Source organism: Vitis vinifera, chromosome 6, assembly GCF_030704535.1.
Source record: "Vitis vinifera cultivar Pinot Noir 40024 chromosome 6, ASM3070453v1".
NCBI lineage: Eukaryota > Viridiplantae > Streptophyta > Magnoliopsida > Vitales > Vitaceae > Vitis > Vitis vinifera.
Window position 1 is genome coordinate 5,536,436 of NC_081810.1, and position 13,213 is coordinate 5,549,648.

At 32.6% G+C, this 13,213-nt stretch overlaps 1 protein-coding gene across 2 annotated transcripts; it reads left to right on the forward strand.

The window, feature by feature from the left end:
• The first annotated feature begins 1,484 nt into the window (after positions 1–1,484).
• On the forward strand, positions 1,485–7,528 carry LOC100251989 (uncharacterized). Of its 2 annotated transcripts, XM_010652728.3 has the most exons (11): positions 1,486–1,930; positions 2,203–2,337; positions 2,821–2,887; positions 2,996–3,092; positions 4,638–4,734; positions 4,920–5,003; positions 6,254–6,294; positions 6,442–6,507; positions 6,628–6,687; positions 6,916–6,967; positions 7,065–7,528. In XM_010652728.3, exons 1-11 carry the CDS (start codon positions 1,771–1,773, stop codon positions 7,151–7,153), a joined length of 948 nt encoding a protein of 315 aa, XP_010651030.1. In that variant the 5' UTR covers positions 1,486–1,770; the 3' UTR covers positions 7,154–7,528. The 2 variants fall into 2 exon arrangements, with proteins under 2 accessions (XP_019075852.1, XP_010651030.1); XM_019220307.2 differs by lacking the exon at positions 6,442–6,507 and having other exon boundaries at positions 1,485–1,930.
• Positions 7,529–13,213: the final 5,685 nt, after the last annotated feature.

Genomic DNA, 13,213 nt, shown 5'->3' on the forward strand with positions numbered 1-13,213 from the left:
GTCACAACCATATTATACATTGCGTTTTTTATTCCTTAAAATCAAGAAACTCCAATTATCGAAATTAATAAGCACCGTCGCGGGGTGGGCCCCAGGGGCGCATGTGACCCGTCGTGAAGGACAGCTAAGAGGCCCAAGAAGAGGTGGGGCCATAAATTTGGTGTGTAGTGCAACGGCCTATGAGAGTCCATGTTATCACCGCGTGCTTCACCCCTATACAGTGTGTAGACTCTACACTTCCATTGGACAATGGGATGATGCACGTGACCGCCTTCGCCAATTTCCCCATTTCTTTAATTTCATTATTCACCTCTACTCAAAATCATCCCATAAGCTTTTATTTTAAACGCACCACGCCACGCGCTTCTAACTTCTCCCTATGTCTGAACTCGGGAGCGTGCGGAGTAACTAGTAAAAGGTAAAGGATAGGATCATTGGAGCGCTAATCTTCCACTACCTTTCTTTTTCGTTTCTTCCTACTTCTTTGTTTTTTAATTTTTTTTATTATTATTAATTATAAAAGCGCTTTGTTATAATGTATGGTCGCAAGTTCAACGCTTGAGTTCGGACTTAGTATAGTAAGTCACTTGCAGCCTTTTTTTTTCTTTTTTGGCATGTTCCATGCTTGAGCTGGGATAAGAACTAAGAAGTCAATTTAAGCTCAAGTTAGGCTTATTTTTTAATTTGAAATTTAAATGTGCAAGTTGATAATAAAAGGAATATAATACTTGGTTTTGGAAGATCGGGTTAGAAGGAATAAAAGAATACGGATGGTGTTTGATAAATCTTAATATTTAATAGCTTAAATTGATTTTTTAAGTTAAATTATTGATTTAAAATTTATTATTTAATTTTTATTTTAAGTATTAATATTGTTTCATAAAAAGAATTTAAAATTTATTATAAATCATCAAATTAATATATTTATCCTTATAAATTATAATTATAATAAAAAAATCAAATAATAATTAAGGTCATAAAGTAAAATAAATGAAAATAAAAAAATAAAATAAAAATATAGATTTAAGAATAAGTTAATTCTTTTTATTTATTATTTAAAATTACTTTTTACTTTAAATTATATTATTAAATATACATCATTTACTTAATAACTTAAATTAAATTATTTAATTGATTTACCAAATACTCGTTAAAACAAAAACCATTCTCATCTAATATTTCATTTTAATTATAATCATGAAAGAATTCAATATCCTTCTTATATTAAAATAATAATTGCACTCATTTTTAAATAAAATATAAATTTGGAATCACTTAATTATAAAAATTATTTAAAAAATCACAGAATCTAAGAGAAAAATAAAGTCTATAAATTTTAAAATTTCAGTGAGCTTTTATTCTATTTTTATCTTTCTTTTCATAAAACAAAGATTTCTACGGACGAATCCTTTAATTTAAGTCGTTGCAAAGCGGTGAAGAAGGAAAAAGAAATTTGAAATGGAGGAGCGAAACCTATTACTTTGAGAAAGGCCCAAATTCCACTCGCTAGGATGTGACTTAGGGCCTCACTGAGAGAGGGCCTGATGACCTGGATCTGCTAGCCTAAACCCAATTCTAATTTCCAATCCAGCTTTTGATCACTGGGCTCCTACAGCCTGTTAGGACAGACTACGGAAACTGATTTTTTTTTTTGGGTCTAATTTACCCGAACTTGTTTGGCTTGCGAGAAAATGGAGGAGGAAGAAGATTCGAAGTCCGCATCTCATCGATAACCTATCCGTTTTGAATGAATGACTAGTGGCGCTGGTGATGTTAGTGTTAGATGATCAGAAGAGCATGAGAATTTCATTGAAGTTGATTGGTCGTTGTATGATCTCCTGTATCTTCGTCTTCCTCACTCAGTTTGCCCTATCTATTGTTCCTCGCTTCTTCGCTGCCTCCTCTCTTCTCATTCAACTTCCACTCTCAGGTACGGTTGAAAATTGTCCGTTTGGTTTCTGATAAACCTAAGGAAAATAAAAGGAAACTGAGACCTTATATATATTTTCCATTGATTACACGACTCAAGTAAGCAACTTTCAGCTACTTTGATGATTTGACTGGAGACTTTAGGTTTCCAACAAACCAAACAGTAGAAATTGTTAGGCTTCAAATTTATTATCCTTTTAGGACTTATAATTTTCTAGGCTACCACACACTATGGAGTTATTTGGTCTGAAATTGAAGTGGATGTTTTTGCAGCTCTCTTACTACTAGTACTTTTGGGTGCCGGAAGATGCTGCCGGCGGTTTCTTGGAGTTTATGCATCGGCTCCTGCTTTCGTCTTCTTCAATTTATTGTTTATTTGGGGTGTTTACATTGTGATCCTTCGAAAAGGTGCCACTAATCTTCCTTTATATTGCTATCATTTCTAAGATTTTTATCATTTGGGTCTGGAATTAATTGTCTTTCTCAATTGTTGAAGCAAATTGTCTGACAATTCAGCATGACAGATAGGAAGAAAAACTTTGCCCTTTTAAATGTATGAGAAATAGTAATCATAGGGCAGAATTAGTTATCTAGTCAATGCTTAGATGTTCAATCAACAAATGATTAATTTAGTCATGTTAACCAGTATTTACAGATTTCAAATATAGAGTTTCATCATCACTAATATTTTTTCAGCTTCCATTTTTTCAATGAATCATAGTCTCCTTCATGTTCAAGGTTTCTTGACAATCTATGAAACCTCCTATGTGCTAATAGCACTCAATGGAAAAGGATAATATTTTATGACCAATGAGAGCGAGTCGTTTTAAGTTTTAACATGCAGATGACTTTCTTGCAAGCTTACCACTTTGAATTTGGCTTGATTTGCAGTCATTTCACCTCTAATGGGTATTGTATTGAATGGAGAGATTGTCATGCTCATCATTGGTCTGTATAGGTAAGTTTTAATTCACACCTTTCAAGTGTCACCTTCTTGATCTGATTGCACTACAGAAAGCAAATGGTTATGTGTGCTTTAAACTAACACACATTTTCATGTTGACAGTATCCTATCAAGTGATCCGGGTTTTGTTACAAGCAGATCTTCGTGTTCAGACAATCATGCTGAAGATTCATTTTCTGAAGATGAAGCCCATTTTGAGGTTGTAAAGTTGATCCCGCTCCCCAGTTATACGATATGATATGCTTAATCATCTTTAGCTATTCACTTGGGCAGATATTGAAAACTTTAACAGGTGGCACATGCCATGAACACCCAACTGAAGTAATCTTATTTTTATCCTTTTCTTGTTTTAGATTCTTAAGAATGTAATAGTTTCTCTATCTTGTTCATTCATATTGCCATTCAAATTTAGCTAGACCTACATGATCTGGAAAGATGGATTTGGCATGTTGTCTTTTTCCATAACAGTTGTCTTAATTTCAATGTTCATGATATAGCTGAATTTGATTGTCATCAATTATTATTGTTTGCCAATGTTGCATGCAGAAGGTTTGAATGGCAATATAGTCTGAAATGTTTTCTTTCCATGCTTGCAGAAGGTTTGATGGAAAAGAGAAGAAACATTTTGATTTGCATTTCATTTCATTCATTCTGATTTCCTGGTGTCATCTCTTATTTTGTTTTCAAAAGAAACATTTTGGTTCACTGGTAGGGCCAGAAATGTAGGGCAGGGGGGTTGGGGTGGGGTGGGGGTGTGTGGGGGGGTTTGGTGCAAAATAGAAAAAATTTATTTCAGGGGGGTAAATGTGATATAAAGATGTAAATTTGGCTTAGTTGTTAAGCCTCTTTTTCCCTTTAAATCTGATAGCTTGGTGGGAATTTAGTTTTTCAGGGGGGGCACTTGCCCCCTCTGGGCATATCCTGGCTCCGCCAGTGTTTTGATTTGCATTTCATTTCATTCATTCTGATTTCCTGTAGTCATCCTTCTCTTATTTTTTCTTCAATACTGGCATCTTCCTGTTTGAGCAACATGTAGTTTTCTTTTCTTTCCCTGGTATGACCTGGTTTTTATTGGAGTTTAGGAAGTGTCATCTTTCCCCCATTGGTGTCATTTATATTTATTACCCATTTGTGTACCATATGGTTTAAAGTTACAACCGCTATAATAGGTTACTTATATGGATGTTTGAGAGGTTAATTGTTGAATACTGTTGATATGCTAGAATGAGCAAATTGAGTGAAATGGTTCCCTATTAGTATTATTGTTAACTTAACACCTTTTTGTAAGATACATACATGTCTACATGTATGGTTCCACCAGGAAATTTTCAAAAGAGTCTGTAAGCTTATATGGAGGATTTTAACAAAATTAGTAAACTTCCTATGCTCCCATCTTGTTGAGTAATACAAGATGTTTGTACACAGTATGGGTGCTTGTTTAATACACTTAACACTTGTTAATCATCTGCTTGCATAAATCTGGCATCAGTTTTAATCTGCCTCTCAACAATGACCCGGCTGCTAAAGCAAAGAAAAGAAATGACATAAGGTTGATTTCAATCGCCATTTAATGTTACCTTCTTTAGATTGATTATTGGAATATTTTTTTGTTTATCTGTACTTCTTAATTTTCCTGACACCAGAATTTTGAGTCAATTTTCTTCTTGAATTGTTAGATGTTTCAATGGGCTTTATACTGGGCTGTTTCTTAATTCTTAAAATAGCCTCAATGGTTCTTGCACAGGGTTCTTTCTCATCAAGGAGGGTGAGATACTGTAAGAGCTGCAAGGCATATGTAAAGGGATTTGACCACCATTGTCCTGCATTTGGGAACTGTATAGGTAACTACAATTCATGTCAGGAGTACACTATTTTCTTGTGAACTAACATTAATCTTGTCAAATTTTTCTTTCCATGTTGCATTATCTTTTCCTTGCAATTGGTTCTAAACCTTGTTAGTACTTTTTCATACCTTACTGGTTCATATACCTTAGTAGACAATGAACTTTATTATTTGGATATGCAGGACAAAAGAACCATGTTCTCTTCATGGTTCTTCTCGTTGGCTTTGTTATCACTGAGGCTTCATACATAATGGACTCATTCAAGTGTAAGTTCAGGCTCCTTCACATTTGTTTGTTGATCTTAAATCACAGAAAGAACACCCGACATATTTTGTGTATGACCAAATATGTTGGTGATGGTCTGTCTTTCCATTACACACTTATTTTCTTAATGGATAATCTCTAATATGATACCTTAGTTGTAGTTGGTTATAATGTCTTGAATCATAAAGAATTGGCAGTGCTCAAACAGGCAATGATAATGTTTGAATAAAACAGACTCAACAGTCACAAGGAGCAAATGAAACAATCAGATTTATTGGAGTTTCTGGGTCTCAAGCAAAAGTTATTAATAATACTTTTTCGACATTCTTCGCTCCTAAATAACTTTTCAGTTTAATGCTTTCTTTTCTTTTCTTTTCTTTTTTTCTGAAGATGGTACCTAGTCGTCCCATCATATAGTGATTATTTTGGCTTGTAGTGGCACCAGTATAATGTTTAAAATAAAGAAATCGTTGTCGTTTTTAAATAATAAAAATCAGTCTAGCATAGTTTCAACCAGAAGATGACGTTCGGATACCTGTGATGCAAGTCAAGTTTCAATTTTCTCATGAACACTTGATAAGAAAACATAAATACCTAGAAAGTTCTATAATTTAAAAATTTTGGACATGATCTCATAAAGACAAATTTGGGAATCCAAGAAAAAATACAATTCATACTCAAACTCTGTCTAGTCAAAATAGAAAGCACACAACAAAAGATCCCCAGGAAAAGAAATTAAGAAACATTCCCAATCAAATATCTGGATTCCACAAGAAATTTCCAAATCAAAAGAAGGATATATTTAGGCACATAAACTTTGCATTTTCATAACCACCCTTCCACTGAGTTAAACAGCACTTTACAATGTTAGAATCTGCATTGGATTTTGTTAAAGGCATATAAGAAAACATCTGTGCAGGTATTCTGAACCAAATTACTTAGAAATAAAAGAAAACCATTATGTTTTTCCCCTGCACTTCAAATTTTCCACCTGTTGACATTTGAATCTATATTTTGATGAAGCTTCTAATAATTGCTATCTAATTTGTAATTACCTTATAAGATTCTTAGCACATTAATTGTTTCATTCTTGGACTTCTATACTTGCCCCACCTGTTAAACTATGGATATGATTTGACATTCAAGATCCTATTGGACCCAATCATCTGATTTCTATTTCCATGTCTTTGTTTTTAAGGAATGCTTTTCCTTGTCACAATTTTTATTTTTTTAATTTTTGATTGGACTTCAGTTGCCACAAAATTCCAAAAAATGGATGAAACTGGACAGGAGGTATGTCGTTTCACTCAAGGTGATTCTGTTAAATCACTACTTCTTTGGACATTGTAGCTTTAGAATACTATTAGCCTTGTACAAACTTGTTTTTCAGCAATCCGAACCTCTGCAATGCTTGATATATTTATATTTTATTTTATGCAGACTAGCCTATCTGAGAATTTGGTTATCAGCACAATGCTATTCTGTCTTCTCCAAGTGCTATGGCAGGTTTTGTAGTGTTTTTAACTGGTTGTCATTTCTGCTATATTTTGAAAGATGCAGATGCAAGAAATTATCAAATAATAAGATGTTTGATTATCTAACAAGATCAACCTTGGTGATTTTTAGGGGGTGTTCCTGACATGGCATATATATTGTGTATGTGTCAACATCAGAACTGATGAGTGGGTAAGTTGCTAAAAGAAATGTGTGTGGTGAGAGAGAGAGAGAGAGAGTTATCGGTGCACATTTAATAGGTGGAACTTCTTGTTATATTCCTTCCATGAGTTCTGTCCCTGTCCATTCTATCCTGGAGGGTAAAAGAGGCCCTTAATAAGTGGAGTCTGTTCAAACTCTCCATTCTTACAATTTATCCATGAGCTTAGAAATTGTTTTTTTCTTCTTTTTTTCTGTCAGATAAACTGGAAGAAGTATCCAGAGTTCCAAATTATTATTCCAATCCAACCAGGTAAACTAGTTACACATCACTACTATTTTTCTTTGGTGATTTCATCTATAATCACTTGTTTCAAATTTGGCTGTCAATAATGATTCTTCGTGCTCAGGGCTAAGCTCTGAAGGGAGAAGGTTCAGAAATCCATACAACAAGGGTGTTTTTTGCAACATGAAGGATTTCCTGGCATCAGAAGAATAGAGCTATATCTTACATCAATTAATTTCTGACCTTTTACATGGTTGTCTTCTCTGCATCTTTCTTGGTGGCTACCTTCAACTAAAGTGAAGTACAAATACTTGCACTCACCAGATTCCAGAGTTGGGAGACAGGAGAGCCATTTAACTGACAGGATTTCAAAAGCAACCATTTTGAATGGAAATATGTTGGCTGTTGTAAAATTATCAATTTCATTATATACCAATTGTAACTTGAATGACTCTTGGTAGACATAATTAGCAGAAGTTGGTATTGATAACCCATGTATAGTTCCTCTGAGCGAAGACGATATTAACCCCTGTTATTCTTCTGGAATTATCAGCTCTGATTTAGCAGATGGATCTCTATTTGGGCTTATACCATATTCATGTTTATGGATCTGTAGCATGCATCATGTTAAGGCCATATTATGCGTATGCAATAATGTAACCATGCCTGCAGACATGCATTTGAAGATTTCACGGAACATCATACGCCTGTAAGTGTAGCACCATCTTTTAGCAATGAATCCCTTTATATCTTCTTAATTTTTATCCACATCGTGCGGTATCCCGCATCGATTAGAAGAAAAAGTTCCTGAATATGTATAATGGGATGCTCCTAACTATGATTGTTGTTAATTATGTAAACATGTTTAAAAGTTGTAACAACATATTGAACTCAGAGTTGATCGTTACAAAATCCTTCCTCCAATGAGGACTTTGCCTCAATGCTTTTACTGGGACCTAACAGACAATTTCAATGTTTGCAAACTTCCTCTTTATAGCCAAGATAAAATGCCCAACCACAACCCCTTAATTGAGAATATAACGTTCTAGTCTAACCACTTTCTTTAAGCTCCTGCCACCTTCATCACCATCTGCCATTCTCAATGCTTTCAACTCTGTTTCTCTCTCCGCGCATGTCTTCAATTTTACTAATATGTGACTCATAAATCATAATGAAGACATTATCCAAACCCAGATATGAAATATGCGTGTGAGATCTTACATATTATATTTGATTGACTCCAAAAGCCTGTACAAGTACACCTTGGGGTTCTATAATCTAAATCGGGTCACAGTCTACAAAACCCAGCTCCAAAATCAAGTATAGGAATAAAATCATGAACAGCTAGACTTCCTTTCTCATCAAATTGCCAGTTTCTGCCGTCTGCACATCTGAAAGGCTGCAATTGGGGCGCGGCTCACGCTACTGAATTTAGGAGGGATTGAGGTCTGGGCCCCCTTTTTTCTCAACCTTGGGCTTGCAGATTCCTAGAAATGAGAGCTGCAGCCGAAAAGTCCACTGCGTCTATGAATCGGGCCCCATCTCTCCCACTGGTGTCCATTAACTCATCCTCTTATCATCTGTTATAAACTTAAAATCCCTTGTAGGTAATAATTGATTTTGCCGAATGCTTCAACCATTTATCCATCCATGTTTCATTATTTCATTGTATATCAAAGCATGATTGAAGAAGAGTCTCATTACTTCTTTTTAAGTAAAGACTCAATCGGAAACGTACCAAACTCCAAATCTGAATAAATGATATACATACTTAAATTTAAATAATTTAATAAAAAAAAACCCAGATAAAAGAAAAATAATAAGACATAAGTTTTAAGTAGGGGTTAATGAAATTATTTTGTATCATGTTTTTGAAACTTACTACCATGTTGGTGTGCCCACCTACTCATCGATATGTTCAGGGTCTTCTGGCAACTACTGAAAACAAGCATTTCAAATCTATCAGTGATCTTTAATAGGGTCTGACCTCATAATTCAATCTCAAGACATCTCTTTCTTCTACTGCTTGAAGAAACCATCTTGACTTATAAAGGAAAGACTTAACTGCAAGACACCACTTGTGGGTGAACAAGGAAAAAGAGGAGTGAGTTACTACTGTGAAGTTAGAAGTTTTTTCGAGGGTGGAGCCTTGAAGCAATAATTAGACTGATGATAAAAAAAAAGGGTGACCGCAGAGTGGACCCTTGAAACAATAATTGACTGAGACAATCAGTGAGAGGTAGTTTCAACTTTAAAGGCTCTATAACATTCGTATGGCTTCTAAAGACCAAAGTTGCTGAATCATGAAGCCATATATTAGTATTACATTTGGAGGGTTTTCTATTTTTAGAAGCTCACCTTGAGAAAGACAGCCTAGTCAAGACCTAGAAGATACATTATAATATATCAGAAGTTATGGGTTAAAATGTGATATAATTTTGTTATAAATTTTAGTCTAATGAATGTACTATTTGATGGGACCAATGGGGAGGACCCATCAAGCAGAAGGGGAAAAAATCTGCGTGTGACATAAGCATCGTGCTTGATTTTCATGCTTTTGGGGGCCCAAAGACATGATAACAACTACCTAAATTGATGAGTTTAAGCAAACCAAAAGCTACAATTGGCATGATTTTTAATGAATTGATTTGAATAAGTCACATCCCTCATCTTTCTTGCACGGAAAACCCATTCATGTTATTGGGCATTGCATCAATTTCACTAATGCTCATGGACGAGGACTTTTTATTAACAGTATTTCATGTATGTGACGATTTTAATTCAATTTTATCATATTGCTCATATGATGGTTGAGTTTTTTCTATTAGATATACTTATCCGATAATATATATACTATAATTGACTTGATTGTTTGAGTTGATTTGAACAAATTGCATCCCTCATCTTTCTTGCACGGAAAATTCATTCATGTTATTGGTCATTGCATCAATTTCGCTAATGTTCATAAATAAGGACTTTGTACTAAAAGTATTTCATATATATAACCATTTTAGTTCAATTTTATCATATTGTTGGTATGACGATTGAGTGTTTTCCATTAGATACATATTACCACCTTTTTGAGAAGAGTGATACATATATACATAGTCGGTTTAAGGATATTTGTTTTTCTTTCTTTTTTGATGTGCGACAGGTCCTACACCCTTCAATTAAAAGGAATTTGATTGATTGACATAAAGTTTTTGTAAGTAAGAGAAGGGAGAAGGCTTGGAGTACTGTCCTTTTTACTTAATGTGGACTTTATGGAATGAAATAAATAAAAGAGTGTTCAATGATATTGAAAGGTTCAATCGAGCTTTCAAACATTCTTTTTTTTTTTTTACATTTTTGTGAATTGAGATATGGTGTATTAAGATGATCATTACTTGTCAATAATTGATTTTATAGAGTGACTTTTTGTCTAGTTAAGCGAAATATTTTTTGTCTTTTTTTTTATCTAACTCTTGAGTATTCTTTGTATATTTTGTGTGTACTTTTTTCGACTTTTTCAGGTTTTGTTAATACAAATTCTTATTTACCTATAAAAAATTATTTTAATTATTTATAAATAGATTTAAGAGTGAATAATATTTACACATCTTAATTTATAAAAAAAAGATTTGTGAAAATGCAAGACAAAAAAAGAACTTTTCTATATTATGAGACATTTATTATTATTATTAGTAATTTAGGTGAAATGGTTGTGATAAAAATTTTATTTTAATATATTTATCCTGTTCTAAAATTCGAAGTGTCCAATCATGGATGCAGGAGTCTCCTATGAGGAAAAAAAAAAAGAGGCCTATGCTACTAAATAATAATAAGAAGAAGAAGAATATTTTTATGAAGCAATGGCTGTGATTCATGAGAAGATGAAGTAGAATAGGCGAATAGAAGACCGTATTCTCATTCCATCTTATCTTTTCTTTATGACCATTGATGGTGTGACTTGTAATGGGTGTTTGGGAATAAACCCTTAACCCCCCATTTGCAGGAGATGGGGTCATACCATGAAGTCCACCCTTCAATTTCAATGGTCTTCAACTTGAAGACCAATTTTATAAACACATCCCAAGACCATTTCAACCATATTATTAGATTTGGACACCTAGAATTTCTAGATGGAACCCACAAAACAAGTGATCATCTAAATGATGTCTTAGCTTTCCAGATATTTTTCTTTTTTTATTCCCCAAAAATAAAATAAAATGTGGTGTCAACAACCTTAACCATTTGTACCAAATGTTTTTTGACTTTTCTTTACCCTCTCATTATTCACTATTTTGCTTTTAGTATTTTGCCTTAAGACGGTGGGAGCCTGTTGAGACGACCCTAAGAGATATTTTTTTGAATCTTATAACCAATTGTTTTCAAAAGCTATTTTTGAAAAGTTATTTTTGAAAACATTCCCAGCCTTTAATATTTTTCAAGTTAAATTCTTATTAAAAAAAAAAGGTTTTGATTTTGAAAATATATGAAAAAAGAACCTTAATTTTTTTAATTAATATTATATTTATTTATTTAAAAATAATTAAAAATACATGTACTTTTTAATAAATCATCTAATTATTATCTCAATTTTATTTGTCATGTCATTAACCAACTAAACTAAATGTTTTTTATCTTTTTAAATTTATTATTATTATTTCACAAACACTTATTAGGAAATAATAATAATAATAAATTTTAAAATAAATAAAAAACATTTATATGGAATGGTGTTGTTCTCAATTGATATTAATGACATGATAAATAAAATTAGTATTTTAAATAATAATTAGATGACTCATTGAAAAATATGACTATTTTAAATTATTTTTAAATAAATAAAGATAAATACTGATTTAAAAAATTGAGTTTTTTTTATCATATATTTTCATATTAGTGAGTCAAATCCTATCTTTCTTATTATTCTTTAATATTCACATTAATAAAAATATATATATATATATATAAATATTAATTATTTTACTATTAATATATTTAAGATAAAAAAAATTATTAAAAATCATCTACAAAAGCATCCAAACTAGTTCCCAAGATGGAATGAACAGTAAAGACCCAATATTGAAATAATTGTTAGCATTAAGGAATTGATAATTGGAGTGACATTGAATGAGCCATGCCCTAACTTACATCATCAACCATGTGGCCTTGTTGGCCAACTCTAATCCAAAAAACCCATGCCCCCCACTCTATAATTATAATAATGCTAAGTCCATCCCAAATCATTTTTTTTATGTCACAAAATGTACCAAATTACAAGCACCGACACCTTGTCCCCTTGAACTAACATCAACTCCAACTTGATGCAAGATTTTTCACCAATATCTCACAAAACAAAGAAAATATGGCCCTACTCATTTCAGAGTACAGATAATTATGTGCCCATTTATATTGCCAGAAATGCCCTTGCTTCACTGCAATTCACCACCCATCTTCCCAGTACAAAAGTGTCCATTGCCTGAAATTCAGAAAAACGGTCCAGTTTCCCAATAAAGGAGGAAAAATGCAAGGCACCATATTGTATATGTTTTACCATAAAGTTTAGGAAGTTTGTGGCCCACACTGCCACATGACATTTTAATTTTATTGTTTAATTCAGAAAATACGAAAATATGAAGAAAGCTTGTATTTATTCTTTACCTCCATATGGTCTTTCTCTAGACCTGTTTAAGATTCTTAACCAAAGAACAAAATTTAGCTTACCATTAAGAAAAAGAATCCTTTAATTTTACTCCTTTGATTTTATTCTTATTCACCATGCCATGGGTCCATATAAAATAAAATAAATTTATTTTAAATAAAGTGGAATAGCAAAAGTGCATTTTAAAAAAAAATTCATTTGTTAATAATTTAATTTAATTTTGTTGGCATCCGACATAATTACTTTTCTCTAAGGTTTTTGTACAAGCCTTTTGTGACAAAGGCAATCTGTTTGTATTCCAATTGCAATATTTACAGATTCCTTTGCTTTGCAGTTTTTGTTTGTCTCCTTTACTGATTCTTTTGCAATAATGTATCTGTAAAGCTTTGGGACTAGCATTTATTTCAATTCTATATTCAAAATCATCTGAATTTGTTCTATATTCTTTCCTCTTTTTTCCCAAATAAAAAAAAAGGCTTATTTTATTTTTCTTTTTCTTTTTCTTTCCCACAATTTCCTTTTTAAGATGGTGGATTTTGGTGGATAGCGTTACTCTAATTAAATGCTTTTTTTTTTTGGTTGGTCATGGTTTAATTTAAAGCATTAAAATATTGTGGAAATATAAT